The sequence below is a fragment of a genome, unplaced genomic scaffold (assembly GCF_019419815.1).
Source record: "Pyrus x bretschneideri cultivar Hongxiangsu unplaced genomic scaffold, Pyrus_bretschneideri_v1 Contig13, whole genome shotgun sequence".
Lineage (NCBI taxonomy): Eukaryota > Viridiplantae > Streptophyta > Magnoliopsida > Rosales > Rosaceae > Pyrus > Pyrus x bretschneideri.
This window is the reverse complement of record NW_025999424.1, coordinates 7,537,477-7,555,084: the sequence shown is the minus strand read 5'-3', so window position 1 is coordinate 7,555,084 and position 17,608 is coordinate 7,537,477. Positions and strand designations below refer to the sequence as shown.

Genomic DNA, 17,608 nt, shown 5'->3' with positions numbered 1-17,608 from the left:
CTAAAACAACACATATTTAGGGCGCGTAGCGCTCATGATGTAAAAAAGCCTCTCGCACGTGCGTGCAGAGAATATAATATATAAGTGTATGACTTTGTATGCATGTGATGGTATGATGGCTTCGGATCCCATCATCAGCACATTAACTAACCAATAGATCGATCGACTTTGGATATAATATGCCCATACTAAATTACTAATTATTAAATTAGTAATTTGTCTGATTGAACTTTGTTTAATGAAAGCTCTGTACCATTGGCAAAAGGAATACTAAATTACTAATCTCTTGCCTTGTAAAGCTTGTAACATAGTCAATATGTACATATGGGTGATATTTGTTGAAAGTTTTTATTTCTTATATTATCATTACTTATTACGAGAAGTTTGAATTTGAACTTGAGGTCTCTTCAAACCTTAGGAAGAGAAATATCATTATATTAATTAAGAGACAGTATATTAAACAGTTGTAGATTCTAAAAACACGATAGGTAACTATATTTTCATTACTTAATCAATAAGATTACACACAAGCATTTATATACAAGATACTAACACTCTTGTATTGACAGCTCACCCTAATTAACCAACTATGCAAAATAAAACTGAAATAACAAAACTTAAGAATACTAAGTTTTATCCTTTACAATATTATCCCTATTAACAACAACGAGAAATTTTTTAAGATAACGCTCACAACTTACACAACTACGTAATAGTACCAATTCACATATTATAATATAAGTAGATGACATTGTTAGCCTATCGTCCACGTGTTAATAATATTAAGTAGCGTTATGATAATGACAATGAAAAAGTAACAATCGTGTGCAAAGACCAAATCATGCAAAGTCCCTTTCGTGGGGAGCACGAACATGCATGATCCGAAACCTACCACATATAATTCATAATTACCTTTTTCCATCCCAAGACTTTTCTTATTGTATTTAGTTTCAGAAAGTGACCTTCTAAGTTAAAAAAATTCTTTGCTCATGTTAAAAGCAAATGGAGGCTTTAAATTCTTTTCCCTTACATTTCAGTTGGTGAGATTTTGGAATTATGAGCATAAGGGTCACCTAAATTAACATTTAACTTCGAATTGAGCATGTGTGGGTTAAGCTACTCCGCCATAGCAGTATTGTCTTTTGCATGCGAGTTCGAATTCTTATTCATCTATATAAGATTATCGTCTTATCAAAAAAAAAAAATATCTCATCAATGTTCAATTATAAAATATGGATGCTTGAACAATGTGATATTTTTATTTTTACTTTTCACACACCCTTATTTAATTTTGGTATTTTTTTTGAACAAACGAGATTATGTACAGTAAAGGAAAAAAAGGGTTGGCTTAACCTCAAAATGGCTAGCAATAATGTGATTCAGATTTGCCTTTGGCGATAACTGAACCTAAAACATTTTACTTACAAGCGAAAATGAATACTACTAAATTGTAGTACTAAGTGGCTACTGATCTTCTTCAATTTATTCGATCCGACAACCGATTATTGAAATGTGTAAAAATAGGTGTGCGGAGAGTACTATGATTCTAAAACACTCAATACAATGTTTTTGAAAACCCCTCGCCAGTATCTAAACTATACCTTCGGGAACCGCCATTGCCTCCGCTTGCAAAGGGGAAAAGACATCCCTGAAACTCCTGCAGGCCGCCGAGACAAAGTCAGCAGCTGCATCTCTTACAATAACCCTGCGCCACCAATCTTTTGATCCGAGTTCCATGATCCATCTATGTTCACTTTCAGGCTACCCGTAGGCGGCGGTGACCAACGAAAGCAACCAGGGGATTGATTGGGTAGTGAAAAGGCTGTGAGTTGACCGCCAGAGATTCGTGACACCAATGCAGAAGCCTTGGCCACCAGCACCAGTAGGTATGAGGAATCATTTCTATCCGTCCACAATATCTCATTCCTTGCGCCTCACGGAGCCCAGCATGTCATCAGAAAAAAGGACAAGGAGATGTCTGGGAACCATTTCCGTTGTCCTATCGTTGAAGGTTGAACCCATTGGATTGGGTGGGGGGGTGGTGGAAAGCCAAGCACATTTGGCAAACGCACACTCCTTCATGAGGTGAAGAACATATTCCTCTTGGAAGTTGCACGTTAATTACGCACGCTAAATCAGTCGCCAGAATAAATTCCTCTTAGTAGTTTTAAAATTTTCATTGAATATTAACATGCATGTTGCTCACTCACCAACTCCATCCATGTTGCTCACTTCGTCTATTTTAATATTTTCATTAGATTTTAATTCCCGCATCAAGTTGGACTCTCTGCCGCTTCATAGTTTGACGTTAATTTCCATGTCAACATTATAAAACATTGTGCAAAAAAAAAAAAAAAAAAAGGTGATACTAAATTCATGAAGAGTAGTCCTACTTTGAAAGAGTCTTTTTAGGATTTCTCTTCAAAAGAAGTAAAATAAAAAAACTCACTTTCTAATAACAAAGACTCTACCATGGTTTACTTTTGGTCAGGCAATAATTCAATCATCTAGAACAACGAGGTCTCTTGTGGACTTTCAATTTGGTTCAAGGCTTCTTAGTTTATTTTTTCTTTTTTTTTTTTAATACATCTCCCAATTCTCTTTAAGCATCAAACTTTTCAACATTTTTGTGTTAGTTTTCTCTACTTGAATAGACAAAATGACCTTCAAGTTTACGTGAAATTTTGATTAGATTTGACAATAATATGAAAAGTAACACGTTTTCAAAGATTAACAGGCTTAGAATCAAATTGAAAGTTCAAAAAGCAAATCAAAATATGGTACAAAACTCATGGTCATTATTTGAGAAAGCAAAATTATCAACAATAGGAAACTAAGATCAAAGACTTATGACCCAGTTGGATAACAACATTCACCTTGCATGTAAGATCATTTGTTCAAATACCCTCCTAATATAGCATGCATAAAAGAAAAAAGAACACTACTTCGTTGCAAAAAGAATAGTAGCAGCCACTGAACCCTAATATATGATGCACACATATCGAAATAATTAAATTTAAAAATTATAATTAGACATGTGTTCATATGTAATTGAAATTCAACAGCAACTGCTGCTTTTCCTTCAGAAGCGAATTAGTGTTAGAAAAAAAAAACAAAGATCAAAAGAGGCCTAGAAAAAGTCCTCAAAATCTATGCCTTGTGGCCTCATTATAGAATGAAATTGGGCCCACTTTATTGTGGTTTCAAATTAGAAACCGTCAGCGTATTGTCAGTAACTATAACTGGAATGATCTTGGCCCAAAAAAACTATATAAGGAATGAACGGCGACCGGAACGACATGTAATCCTTCCTATGTTATCATCCTAGAGAAAAGAAAAACCATATTTTCCCATTATTTTCTGATAAATTTATTATCTTTATTTGGGAAAAATTTCGCACTGACACATTTCCATAAATTTTCAAATCAAATTGTTCACAAAATAAAAAAAAAGCCTAAAGAAATAGAAAAAAAGAGAAAAGCTAAAATCATGAGCTTCCCATTTACATAGTGCCTATATATCCATCGCAGACCTGCGATGTCCTCCCTTTCTCTCTCCCAAACCTCTCCTTCTCTCTCTAGAAAGACACATTTTTTAATCTGGTAATACTCATCTGTTTGATAACTGAATTTGCATTTGTTAATCACCATTGAAAGAACAAACAAAAGGATTGGAGGAGGGATATATGGAGAGGAGGTTGAACACGCCCTCTGTTCTTATTTTTACAGTACCTCCTCTCAGATCTTAATTTTCTGCAGGATTTGGCATCTGGGTTTTCATTAATCTGCCGGTATGGTGGGAATCTGATTTGGGTTTTTGTTGCTTTTTCTGAATTTATTGTGGGTTCGGATCCTGGTGATTTTTCTGGTTGAAATTTTACTCTGGTTTTTTTTTCTTTCCTTCTTTCTTCTTGTGGTAGGTGTGCGTAATTCTGGGTCCAGTATTTGATCGGTGAAGGATCGGATGTTTCTAAATTGAATCCAGGAATACTTGTTTTTGAATCGAATTTACAATCTGTGTTCTTAGGATTTCAAAAATAAGGTAGTATTCTTTTTGGTTTGGTTGGGTATCTATTTTCTGCATTTGGTTCTAGTTAGGTGGATTGATAAAAAAAATACAGACTTTGAGCTGCGGGCGTTGATGTTGGATTGTATTGGATATTGTGGGCATTTTGTTTTTTTTTTGGAATCGGTTTACTTTTGTTTGTATTGTATAATTAATATCGGATCCATTGTAAAATGCTCCATCTTTGCCGGGTTGGGATTGATATTTTAATTTAAAGTTTGCATTTTTGGGTTTGATTTGTGATTTTTGGCGAGCTTGAATTGATGACGTGCTTGTGGCTTGTAGAGAAAATGCAATCCGATAGTGGTAAGTTGTTTATCGGCGGCATATCTTGGGATACAAATGAGGAGCGGCTGAAAGAGTATTTCAGCAGCTTCGGGGAGGTGGTAGAAGCTGTGATCATGAAGGATCGGACCACAGGCCGTGCTCGTGGTTTTGGTTTTGTAGTATTTTCTGACCCAGCTGTGGCGGACAATGTTATAATGGAGAAGCACAACATCGGTGGAAGGATGGTAATCAAAATGATTTCTTTTCCTTCTGGATCACTTAAATTGCGAAGCAAATTCGTTTCCTTGTTACAGTTAGGAGTTTGAAAATGTAACTGTACAAATTCATTTCCTTTGGTTGTGTTAAACTAATTTCAAATTCAGCTAGAGTAAATCACAGTTCTCAGTATTTTATCTTTCTTCTGCGGTCAGTTTAGTTGATGCACTACTTTGCTTTACACTTCTACTCTGTTAGATTAATACACGGAGCTTGTATAATTTGATCTTTGTTTTTACTATGCATTCTCTATTCTCAGGTTGAGGCAAAAAAGGCTGTTCCCAGGGATGACCAGAATATTTTGGGTAGAAGCAGTGGCAGCATCCAGGGTTCTCCAGGTCCAGGTCGCACAAGAAAGATTTTTGTTGGAGGTTTAGCATCCACTGTCACAGAGAGTGACTTCAAGAAGTACTTTGAACAGTTTGGAACAATCACGGATGTTGTGGTGATGTATGATCACAACACCCAGAGGCCGAGAGGCTTTGGATTCATCACTTATGATTCAGAGGAGGCAGTGGACAAGGTTTTGCTTAAGACATTTCATGAACTGAATGGGAAAATGGTTGAGGTCAAGCGAGCAGTTCCGAAGGAGTTATCACCTGGTCCCAGTCGCAGCCCTCTTGGAGGATACAACTATGGTCTGAGTAGGGTCAATAGCTTCCTTAATGGCTACACTCAGGGGTATAATCCAAGTACAGTTGGAGGCTATGGACTTGGTAGATACAGTCCAGTTGCAGGTGGTCGAAGTGGATTTCCTCCATATGGTTCTGGTTATGGAATTGGTATCAATTATGAGCCAGGGTTGAGCCCAGGATTTGGTGGAAATGCAAACTTGAATAGTACTATGAGCTACGGGCGGGGTTTGAGTCCTTATTATATCAATGTTTCAAATAGGTTTAGCAGCCCCATTGGGTATGATGGCAATAATGGAGGAAACGCGTCTTCGTTTTTCAGCTCAGTGACTCAGAACTTGTGGGGGAATGGGAATGGGAGTGGGGGTGGGGGTGGGAGTGGTCTTAATTATGGAACGAACTCCACAAATGGCAATGCTTACATCGGATCAGGAAGTGGGACCATTGGAGGAAGTACGTTTGGAAATTCTGGAGCTAATTGGCCTTCTTCAGCAATGTCAGCTCAAGGCGGCGGAAGTAATGTTACTAACAATAGCAGGAATCTTGGTTATGGAGTCGGGGATAACAGTTACGGTCTGGGAACTGGAGGGTATGGAAGAAACAGTGGTGCAAGTGTGGCCCCTACATCTTCATTTGCTGCATCAAATGGTGGTGGTTTTGATGGTTCCTTGGCTGACTTTTACAGTAGTAATTCAGTTTATGGAGACCCTACTTGGAGATCATCAAATTCCGATCGAGATGGACCTGGTCCCTTTGGTTATGGGCTTGGCAGTGCAGCCTCTGATGTTTCAGCTAAAAGCTCTCCTGGTTATGTTGGTGGTTATAGTGTTAATAAGAGACAGCCAAATACAGGTATGAGGCACTTAATCTATATCTGACGTAACTTATATTTTTCATCTTTTTTATTTGTTCTCTTTAATTGTTTTTTTCGAAATATAGGGAACTTTGTTTTTTCTAGTAATTCATATGGATGTCTACATATAACCTCAATACTTTCTTGAGCTTGCTTATTTGGCTGGCTATGCTGCACTGGATCCACAAGATTTAACAGATTTGAATTGTTGCATCCAAACAATAGGTTCATGAAATCTATTTTTTCTCTAGCTGTTCCATGGAGCTGATTACTGTACGGGATTAAATTTAGTTTAGCATACCATCCAAGAGAGGAACGCTGCTGAAATGCGTGTGATTTTTTGGTTATGGTCCATCTTGTTCTGTAGAAATTGTTAAGCTCATGGTTCTGCAGCTTCTGCTGTATAGTGCAGCTGGATTAGGTAACTGTCTAGTTAGCGGTTCGGTAGATTGAGTAAATCATGAGATTGCTCATCTGAAGGTTGGACTTATCAAATTCCTCCACCTTGTTTTCCACACACATCTGTTTAATTGTCTTATTATTATTATTATACATAGACGGTAGATTTTAGCTTTCCTATATCTTGCATATGGAGGGTTTGGAAGCCAGTTGTTTGTTCTGGTTGGGAAGTGTATTGCTTTGGAGTCCTAGGTTTATTAGGTATTTTTGACATGTTTACTCAAGGAATGGGGAAACCATGGGATGGACTTAGACATTAATGGAAAAGACTTTCAATTTGTTGTATTGGTCAACTCAGTTTATTTGGATTTTGTTGGTGGAGGTTGTAACTGGTTAGTGACGTTTGATGCTTAACTAAATATGATTATCAACATCTTAGTAATTAAGGGGATGATGGTTCCAAATGGGTATTCTGAAAGGCGGATGACTATTTTTGACAGTGTACCTTTCATAGTCTCATTCCATTACGTTGAGTTTATTTGTTTTTTCAATTTTTTCACCAGACTTTCAAGTGCATTCTTTTTCTATGTAGGCATGTGCGTTTTTGGGTCATAAATGTTTTGTTTTTTTTTCATATCCCCTTTAATCTGCTGCACTGCTTGTCTCTCTATTGTGCAATCCCTAGCTCTTAATGGTTGAAAATATCTGTTGTTGCAAGGACTTGTTCACCCTGTCTTTACTAGGATCCAGCATCTGTGTCGTAATAAAGTTGCTTCTTTTCCTTCTCCGTTCTAGGTTATCTTCACTGGTAAAGTGGCTTTAATGTTCATAATTTGAGCTTGAAGGCATGCTTTTTAAAGTAGGAGCTTTCTTTTTCCTACACCTTGGCCCACGTAAAGTATACTCAGTGGTGCATATAAGTTTATTGTTTTTACAAGGTCCTTGCAGATTAGTATACGAGTATTATCTTTACCTTTCGTTTTTAAATGCATTTAAGGAAGAAACTGAGAGAAATCTAAAGGAGTCTATGATAAGATCGTTGAGTATATAAAATACAAATTCAGCTCAGCCCATGGTTAAACTTAAAATGTGTTTAGGCTCTCTTTGTTTCTCTCTTGCCTGTGTGTGTTTCCTCACCAAATAGCAACAATTATCCCGTAAACAACCCTTGAACTCCGTCTGTCAGTTTAACTAATAAAATCACTAATCAGGGGCATGAAATTATGGAGAAGGAAGATGTAGTTGGGCTAAAAAGTGACTGTCTTATGGCTGTTCAACTGCTGCAGTTTGGAGTGTGTCAAAGTAACAACGGAGAGATAAACAAGGGACAGAGAATAGGCTATCGCTGAAAGTATCATTTTTTTGATCCTTGTCTCTTCAGATTTGAGCTCAGATTAATTGTGCAGTGTTTCCATCAGTGAACAATTAACAGCTTAGATTATGATGGCTGCATATTGCTTGTTTGCTGGAATCTTGAAACAGTTCTAAACGATAAAGCATGTTGTTATATTTACGTAGCTTAATCTCTCAGATGAGCGAGCGCCCATTCTTTTAGTGAGATTTTGTATTGCTTAGGATACTGTTTTACTCGATATCTCTTGGGGGCAACACATTTGCAATTTGTGTTAGACTGTGTGCGTGTTGCTCACTTAATTATCAATATTTGTGACTGCCGACACTTACAGGTTCCGTTCCTATTGTTTTTCAGGAATTGCTGCCTAGGATCGTCATTTCTGATATCACGACACTGTAGGTGAAGATAATGAAGCAGGTGAATTGTGAATTTTGCACACCACCGCATATTACAGTAAGAGAAATTTGGTTAGTAAGGGCTAACTGTGGGTGGCTGTTTTGAAGAAGTTAAATATAGAGTTAGAAGTTGAAAAATGGATTTTGTGTTAATTCTGTGAGTTTTGAGTTACGATTTTAGGTTTTTTGTTTTGGTCTTTGAGTGAGATGTAAAACCAGATTGCGGGATATAGTCAGAAGTGTATCATGCATCTCCGGTGAGGCGACGATACCCTAAAAGAAAAAGAGGAAAAACCAAAAAAATCAAAAGAGAGAGACTGATACATATTTTTTTCCCTCTAGAATTTTATCTGTACAATCTCCTGGCCAAGTTGTGGGTTCTGGTAAGGGATTGCTGTTTTTTTTTTTTTTTTTTTTTTTCATTCATTTTTTTTACCATCATTTGGTTTGTTTTTACTGTACCTGAGATTAATGTTGATTTACTATTAGTGTGAAACATTTTAAGGGTTACCCATGTAGGGACCCCCATGAATAAGTAGTCGCATATTCTGATTCTTACTCTTGGGGAATTATGTTGAAATTTTTTATTTTTTATGTTGTATTTTTACCCTTCTGAAATCCTCTTCTTTTATTTCATAATCTTTTGAAAAGAAAAAAAAAAAAAAAACTAAAATCCAAAGGAAATTTTGATGTAGCCATGGCCGCGGCAGTAGTTGTGGTTGTTTGCGGCCGTGGCGCAAGTGGCAAGCAACCATGACAATGGTGGTGGTGTGGTTGTGGCTGTGACTGTGGTTGTTCTTTTTGTCATTGAACTACTAAGGTTTGATAAAATTAGGAAGGGTTTCAAAATTTGTTGGAGGGATGAAAGAGTAGTTTCAAAAAAAGTTGGAGACGAAGAACTTAGGGTTGTTTTCGTAATTTTATTATATACATTTGGGTAATTCTATATTACTAAATTATTTTGTTATGTATAATAATAAAATTAGTTAACGATGGTTAAGTCAATGACACGTGACACAGTTTAAAAAAGGGTGTTAATGCTCGCTACCTAGTAAGGTGAGAATTTATCAATAATAGCCAAAATTTAACATTTAATTTCATAAATGTCATTTTTTATAAATTCTTTCAAATATAGCAGAAAAACCACTTAAACAGACCTAAATACCCTTATAATTAAAAGGCTTTTTAGCCAAAATGGTCCCTGAGACTTGCATAACATATCACTTTGGTCCCTGAGATTGAAAATTAATAGAAATGGTCCTTGAGATTGTCCACCATCCATTATTTTGGTCATTCCATTTAAAACTCTGTTAAGTGTTCTGGAGTTTTTGGCCTAAAGTTTGGGCAATATTCAAAGTTTCGTAATTCAATCGTTTCTTAACCAAATTCGACCCATAATATATCAAAATGAAGATAGGAAAGTGTAGAACAAGATTAAAGCTATTTGGAAGCCCAATGGTTGCCGGAGATGGCCGGAAAATAGCCTGAAAGGTGACTGGTCCGCAGGAAAATTGGAAACTAGGTAAACTTTAAATGTTCATAACTTCTTCAATACTCAACGAAAACGAGTGATTCAAAAATGAAAATCATACTTCTCGATGAGAAGAAGAGAATGGTACATTTCTCAACGGCTAATTCATCGTGGTTGCCCGGAAAACGGCTCGAAAGTGGCTGTCTTAGTCTCGAGTTAACCACTTTCGAGCCGTTTCCAGCCAAACCATGACGAATTAGCTATTGAGAAAGGTACCATTCTCTTCATCTTATTGAGAAGTATGATTTTCATTTTCGAATCACTCAATTTCGTTGAGCATTGAAGAAGTTATGAACGTTTAAAGTTTACCCAGTTTTTGGCGAGTTTTCCAGTTTTCTTGCGGACCAGTCACCTTTCAGGCTATTTTCCGGCCATCTCCAGCAATCATTGGGTTTCCAAATAGGTATAATCTTATTCTACACTTTCCTATCTTCATTTTGATATATTATGGGTCGAATTTGGTTAAGAAATGATTGAGTTACGAAGCTTTGAAAATTGCCAAAACTTCCAGTCAAGAGGTCTGGGACACTTAATGGAGTTTTTAATCGAATAACCAAAATAATGGATAGTGGACAATCTTAGAGACCATTTCTATTGATTTTCAATCTCAAGGACCAAAGTGATGTGTTATGCAAATCTCATAGACCATTTTGACTATAATGCCTAATTAAAAACCAAATAAACATAAGAGACAACACCCTATTAGATCAGAATTAAGAAAAAATGAGAGGCACATTTCGTGATGTCAAACCAACTGTAAATTGGAAACAAAAAGAAGTCCTCAGATGAAATTGAGAAACTCCATGTCACCAAGAAGAGAAGACAGAAAGACTTAAGAGGAGTACAAGAAACAATGCAAGCAAAAATGTTAAGACCTTGTAGTATTACTACTGATGGAAATTTTGATGCCAATGAGAATTTAGAGTCCAAAGCAGAGACGAAAAAGAAGAGTAAAGGGTCTAAGCTTAAAGGAGTTTGAGTTGCTGTGGATAAAATTACACCAAAGGGAGATGGTACGAAATACAAGGATGTTCAGGGCTTCCATCTTTCCATTTGAAAATCTTGAGTTCCTAGCTCCCCAAATTGCCCAACTTAACATAAAAAAGAGGTCAAAATTTGGGGATCATCTGTGAAACACGGACACGGATACGGCAATACAAAAAATCTCTAAAAAGTAGGATACCATATGCGATAGATACATCAATTAAAATTATATAATAATAAACAAAGATAAAAATATATAATTTAGAACATATTTTGATAACACGAGATCATCCAAATTCAAGTTCATTTGATTTGTTGGAGAAGAAAAGTTGGAAATCTAATTCCCTTGGCATATATAAAAGAAGGGTGACAATTGTATTCATAGTTTCAATTAGAGGTTGGCTCTTCATAATTCATGTTCACTGATTTCAAATAAAGCTTCGTCTCTTATTAATTTTTTCTTTTTAATTTCTTATTTGAAAGTGTACAAGTATTCTAAAAGCATGATACTTGTATCTCAAATGTGGATACGTGTAGGGGTGGACACTTGGAACCAAAAATGGAAACCGAAACACGAACCAAATTGAACCGCACTGAACGGTTTGGTTTTGCGGTTTTGAAACCGAACCGCAACGTAGGAAATGATTTGGTTTAGGTTTTGGCTTTTGAAAACCGCACCGAAACCAAACCGCACCGTAAATATTAATAAACATTTAATTAAATGTCCATATTAGATTTCATGTTTTAATTGGTTGTTTGTTAGAATCCATACACTTAGTATGGACTCAACCACACTAGAATATCATGATTCATCACTTTCTTTCGTTCATTAACTTGAAGGACCTTTGTTATTTTATACCATCACACACACACACACACACATTTATATGTAACTATATATGTTCAAGGGTGGACTAATCATGTTATCATGAGTCGAACAATGATGTAATAAAGTCCACTCATTTGAAGCATGATATCACATATTATAGTATGAAAGTTTCACTCACGTTTAATGAATTGAAAGTTATTCAACTTGTTTTATGTTATACCTTGTACGGGACACCCCTTTGTTGCACAAACATATCTTAAACTCACAACTGCATGCAACATGCTAATTGTTTACATAACAAATATCTTTTTCCTATTTCTGTTGTTGCAATACATGCGTAGTAGCAGTTGTTCTAATCAAACTTTTTGATGTTGCAGGAATGATTGTTAAACTTAAAACTTCAAATTTTATATGTTTAAATTGGAAAATACTTATCAATATGTTAAATTGCAAATTGTACAATTTTTCTTAAAAACTAAACCGAAACCGTTTGAAACCGCACTGAACCAAACGGTTTGGTTTCATTTCGGTTTTATGTCTTTTTCCTATTGCTGTTGTTGCAATACATGCATAGTAGTAGTTGTTCTAATCAAACATTTTGATGTTGCAGGAAGGATTGTTAAACGTAAAACTTTAAATTTTATATGTTCAAATTGGAAAATGCTTATTAATATGTTAAATTGCAAATTGTACATTTTTTCTTAAAAATCAAACCAAAACCGTTTGAAACCGCACCAAACTGAACCAAACGGTTTGGTTTCAATCAAAACCGCACCGAACCGAACCATGCCCACCTTTAGATACATGTATCCGTCAAGTCAAAGTGTGTCCGTTAACCATGATATGTATCCGATGAGTATCCGACAAGTATCATATCTGAAAAAGTATAACAAAAGTAAAGTATATGTGCATCATAGGGGATTATAGTTCCTCAAACAAAGATGCAGAGGAGATCTATTGATCAATTGTTTTGGTTTTTATGTGTAGATGAGTTTTGGATTTTGAGGGCATTTAGGTCTATTCATGTGAATTTTCTGTTATATTTGAAAGATTTTATAAAAAGTGTTATGAAAGTGAGTGTTAAATTTTGGCTATTATTGATAAATTCTCTGGTGAGCTAATCAGAACTCTAAATAAAAAGGAGGCAATTTAAAAAAAAAAAAATTATATAAACTTATAAACCTCTTTTAATTTGTCATTCTAACTAAAATGTTAAGCGAATTGTCATATTAATCTTCTTAAAATTTTAATATGCTATTTCACATTAACTTCGCTAATTTTTCATCTAAATATTCAGGGCTATTTCATATTGAACACTAAATCTCCTACCAATGGCACTCTTGAAACCGTGGAATTTTGAAGGAAATCACTTTGAAACTTTAGACCCTTTGTCAATGTCTATTGTTTTTGGGATGACAATGTATTCTGGACATTAAGTAATTTCAATTAAACTAGCAATTGTAAACCTATGCATGTGCTTATTAAAATTTTGTAAAATAAAATTTTACAAAGAGAGAAAATATAAAATAGTCGGTAAAGGTTTTTGGTGACGACTTCAAACAATTTTTCGTCGCTGAAGAGGTTTTTCTTATCTTTATCGATAATTTCTGAATAACTATTTTGTCATTAAAATTTATTTTATTTCGGGGAAAACCGTGGAAGAGAAAAGGGAGTCAACCAATATGGCTACTTAGTTGTGAGGCTTTGAACTAAAACAATAATTTAGAGGAGGGAGAGTTTCGAACCCAGGACGCATGGTTGAAAACGCAACACACCATTCACTAGGATATTGAAACACATGCTTTACCCTATTTTGATTGACAAAGAAAATTTCATTAATAGGTAGTTTAGATAAACTGAGTTAGACTGTTTGTATAACTGATTTTGAACAAGGATGTGGCATTATAGTTTATGTCTCATTAATTTTGTTGCTAAATGAGCTTATAATTATGTTTGTGTAGGCATACACTTGATTAAAAGAATAACAAAAACAAAAATTTAAATCTTTATATCATACAAATATCAAACATACGAACACCTTCCCAACATAACAAAAAATATGAAACTTCCAACCTAAATTTTGGTTTTTTGAGCCAAACAGAAAGCCTTCGTTTTCAACATCACATAGAAACCAATAGTCTAACATATTTAAGGAAGAAAGAATAAAAAGGGAATGAATGCAGCTCATGAAAATTCTCATGCAAAATTGAAAACAAATATACTTTTATTAGAATTTTAAAGAAGATATTGCGATACATCTTCTGTTTACAACTTGGTTATTGAATATAATACAATATGAAATCATAGGTCCTATTTGCAGTTTTCTACTCTCAACCTTTTAGATATTTTCGTCTTGAAAATTAAATGCTCGTGACCCTTAAAAAAAAACCGTAAAGATATTTTGACGCATGCCAAAATATGCTTAAAAAAGGGTCAAGTGCATAGAACAATATACGGAGTTAAGCTGTAGGTGATATATGAGAACAAAACTTTAATTGATCAGTGGTAGAGTAATTCAACTTCTTTTTCAAATCGAGTTCTGAAACGAGGCCTATAGCTCCACTGTACAATTTTAACATTGAATCGCACAATTGGTTCTAAAGCTGAAGACCGATGACATCTTGGGATTGCTCCGTTTGAGTTTAAGAACAGAAATCTCATTAATAACTTGAGCTTTGTTTGCTTCAAACTGCTCATCCTCTGCAGAAAATTGTAGTTTGATTTTTATTAAAAAAATGAGTTCAAAAAAGAGATGAACAGCAAGGAGTAGATTTTAAATCGAAACAAAGAAACCCTACCTTTCTCAATGGTGAAGTCGTTAAAGAAACGAATAAGCTTGGTTCGATTTTTGACAAGTACATTAACAATCTCAGGAGGCTTATTTTGGTTTGCAACAAAGAGCTGTCATTAACAAAAACAAGAAATTAATTACACTTTAAATATTTATAATACTAAGAGTTTAAAAGTTGATGTTCGGAACAAACCTTGAAGACCTGAAAGGTTTCCAACTTGATTGTCTTCTTTGGATCCTGCAAACATAAAAAAACACATAAATGAATTAAATAAGTGATGTATAGATCCATGCAAAATTCTCATAGAAAGAGAGAGATTCGATACCCTGAGAAGGTTCATTAGGATGATCATGTTATGCAGAGAGCACACGTATCGAGCCATCACATCGGAGTTTGTACAATTCAATAACATATCTCCTAACAATTGAAACAAAATTACGATATGCATATGAACACATAAATTGGTTCTCAAGACGAAAATAACAGTAGAGGAACAAATTGAATGGTTTATCCAAGAAAGTCGGCTGAAAAATTATTTTGTAAATTTTATTACCTTGATAGCCTGGCGTTTGGTGATATAATTGGGAGACTCCAACAACTGTGAATTGTACTCATGGATAAACTGGATCCAAATTCACAAGAGAAGATAATTAATAATTCATATATTAATAAAGATCATTCTACTGAACATAGAAAATGTAAAAAGTAAAAAAATGAAGTACCAATAGCTTGAAATAACCAAAAAATTTCATGAAGATTATATGAATCTTACCCACTCATAGTTCTTAGAAAGGAACTCAGCAACAGTTGATTTGTGCCTAGTCATAAGCTCCTGTTCAAAGTATGCCGATGAGTTAATGATCAAGCTAGTGAAAGGAATTTTAAGCATAACAATGACCATTCATTAAAATTCGATAGGTGTTTGAAATTGATCGAATCTTGTAAGTAGCTGCAGCATCCGATGCTATGTCGAAATTTGGAGTTTGAATGTAATAAAAAAAAAACTCCTTCATGTGGTCTGATTCTAGTACATATCTGTGACATTAACCAATAAATGATTTATACTATGATATGATATCCAAGCTCATTTAAAAAGAAATTAAATTCTAAGACTATAACTACGAAACAAAAGGTTAATCACCTTGCAATATTCTGATGACGAATGCATTCCCTTGTAATTGCACCATAAGATAAAGCAATATCACTACTGTCTTCATACCTAAACCAAATCAAACCAAACCGTTCATTAATATTTTAATTCCAATATTGGCTATTTACATTTTATGAACTTCATTACTAGTACATGTGCGTTCTTACCCTTTTATCAGAATATCCATAATATCAATATTATTCTCCAAATACTCTAATGCAATTATACGCGACTGAACCTTTTGCCTTTGCAAATTTGCAATGACATGAGTGGCGTTTTGATGATCCTGCTTCAAATCAAATATTAACACAAATGTGACATCTTTAAATAATGCAATAGGGCACACAAAGTCGTTTAATTAACAATATATATCTGGTAATTAAATAATTAAGCTAACATGCTTTAATTTCTTATCGCTTACCCCCAAGTTGAGCTTTGAAAGACAAACAATGAGGAGCCTGAAAGTGTCTTCCCTAAAAAACTCTCGAGTAAGTTGTGCACAAGAATCTTTATTTGGTTCTGAATCATCATCTCCATATACGACAGTTCTTATCTCCAATATTGCTTTTGTCAATTCTTCCATCTATAACAAATTTCAAAAAAAAAAAAAAAATATCAGTACAATTCAAACCAAATTACAATTTCATTCATTTCAAAACCATACTCACCTATAGACACAATGTATCGTAGAATTCAATTTTTCAAAACCCAAAATGAAAACCCAATCAAACAATTATACAACATGAATGTGAAGTAAAACTCAAACCTTTTCCTTTTCCTTTCGCTTTTGCTCATGCGCATTGGTGTTTTGATCAATAAAAATCAAAAGCTCACGCATGTGCTTTACAAGCTCTATCGGCATTCTTGCCTTTGGCTTGAAAAGAGCTTTCATTTTCAACTTTTTTGCCATCATAAGAGATTTTCATTAAAAACTCCTCCTACGTTTCTTACTTTGCATTTAGAATTGGACTTGAGAATGTTAGGGTTTAAGAGGAAGGCAGGAAGAGAGAGAAGAGATTAGGAAATTTTAGAATCTGCAATGCATAACTGTTTTTTTTTTATTTTTTTATTTGTTGAGAAAGAGTTGTTGGAGTCTACAAATATAGGAACCGTTGACAAAGGGATCCACTGGTTAATCAACTCGCGACACGTGGAACCTAGAGGCATAGAAAACTAGATATGGATTGGATTTACAACTACTGAACCAGAAAATGGTAAATACAGGGCTTAGAATGCAAAGTGAAAAGGATAAGATGAAGATAAAAATAGAGGAACATTTGTTTTTTTAGTTGTATCGGTACGTTTTTAGCTTAAAATGTACAAGTTAAACAATGATTAAGAATGTAGGATTATCAACTTAAAAACATTTTTCCATAATGTTGTCGTTTTAGGATTTGGGTTAAGTTCTCTATGTTGTTGGAGACATAAGATAGTACATAACATAAAGTGCGACAATATATCGTTTTTTCTTTGGAAAAACCCTAACTGTCATGAATTGGTCTCCAAACCCTAGTTAGACTTACTTATTTGCCCGAATTGGTCTACAAATCTAGTCCAACTTGGAGATGGTTCAAGTCGAACCCTAGGGTTGTAAATCGGCATGACTTGAGTTTGCATTGGGTTCGATTCGTGTTTGGCTTGTCGATGCTCACTCATGTAAGAAGCAAGTCAAGTTTATGTTCGACTAAATAAGAAACAAGCTAAACTAGATTATTGGTACGTTTGGCTCATAAAGCTTGTGAGTAGTCACAAGACAACTCAAACTAGATTCCATTTAAGGAGTTTAATTGGAATAGAAGTTGTTTAACACATGTCCACACGAGATGACGGCATCTGCTACAAAGGACCATTTTCAATTTGGCCATTTTTTATTACGACGGAGATTGATATTATGTCTCCACTGTCTTCTTTTGTTTCTAAAGATAATATAAATGTGGTGACAAGCCTTCCATGGGCTTCCAACCCTAAAGACTCAAAAATGAAAGAGATGTTTATGCGAATATCTTAATCTAGTATGTTTGAAAATGTTGTTTTACATGGTTTATGTTTTATATTTTCTATTAGTAATGTCAAGTTAATAG

The 17,608-nt window shown here is 34.8% G+C and overlaps 2 protein-coding genes across 5 annotated transcripts; one reads left to right on the top strand and one right to left on the bottom strand.

Moving 5' to 3' along the window:
- Nucleotides 1-3,386: 3,386 nt before the first annotated feature.
- LOC125474968 (heterogeneous nuclear ribonucleoprotein 1-like) lies at nt 3,387-8,799 on the top strand. 4 transcript variants are annotated; one of them, XR_007256333.1, is made up of 5 exons: nt 3,387-3,790; nt 4,351-4,577; nt 4,868-6,092; nt 7,704-7,843; nt 8,201-8,799. XR_007256333.1 is itself a non-coding variant. In XM_048579239.1 (5 exons), the coding sequence occupies exons 3-5, from the start codon at nt 4,356-4,358 to the stop codon at nt 8,212-8,214; spliced, it is 1,461 nt and encodes a 486-aa protein (XP_048435196.1). In that variant the 5' UTR covers nt 3,392-3,790; nt 3,920-4,041; nt 4,351-4,355; the 3' UTR covers nt 8,215-8,799. The 4 variants fall into 4 exon arrangements, 3 of the variants coding, with proteins under 3 accessions (XP_048435197.1, XP_048435196.1, XP_048435195.1); XM_048579239.1 differs by lacking the exon at nt 7,704-7,843 and adding an exon at nt 3,920-4,041 and having other exon boundaries at nt 3,392-3,790; XM_048579240.1 differs by lacking the exon at nt 7,704-7,843 and having other exon boundaries at nt 3,390-3,602.
- A 5,358-nt stretch (nt 8,800-14,157) lies between these two features.
- On the bottom strand, nt 14,158-16,953 carry LOC125474763 (putative MO25-like protein At5g47540). The gene is made up of 11 exons (XM_048578737.1): nt 16,294-16,953; nt 15,949-16,110; nt 15,695-15,813; nt 15,519-15,596; nt 15,318-15,412; nt 15,150-15,211; nt 14,933-14,999; nt 14,703-14,803; nt 14,570-14,614; nt 14,384-14,486; nt 14,158-14,285 (listed from the first exon to the last, which is right to left on the bottom strand). Exons 1-11 carry the CDS (start codon nt 16,438-16,440, stop codon nt 14,158-14,160), a joined length of 1,107 nt encoding a protein of 368 aa, XP_048434694.1. The 5' UTR covers nt 16,441-16,953.
- Between the last annotated feature and the right edge of the window lie 655 nt (nt 16,954-17,608).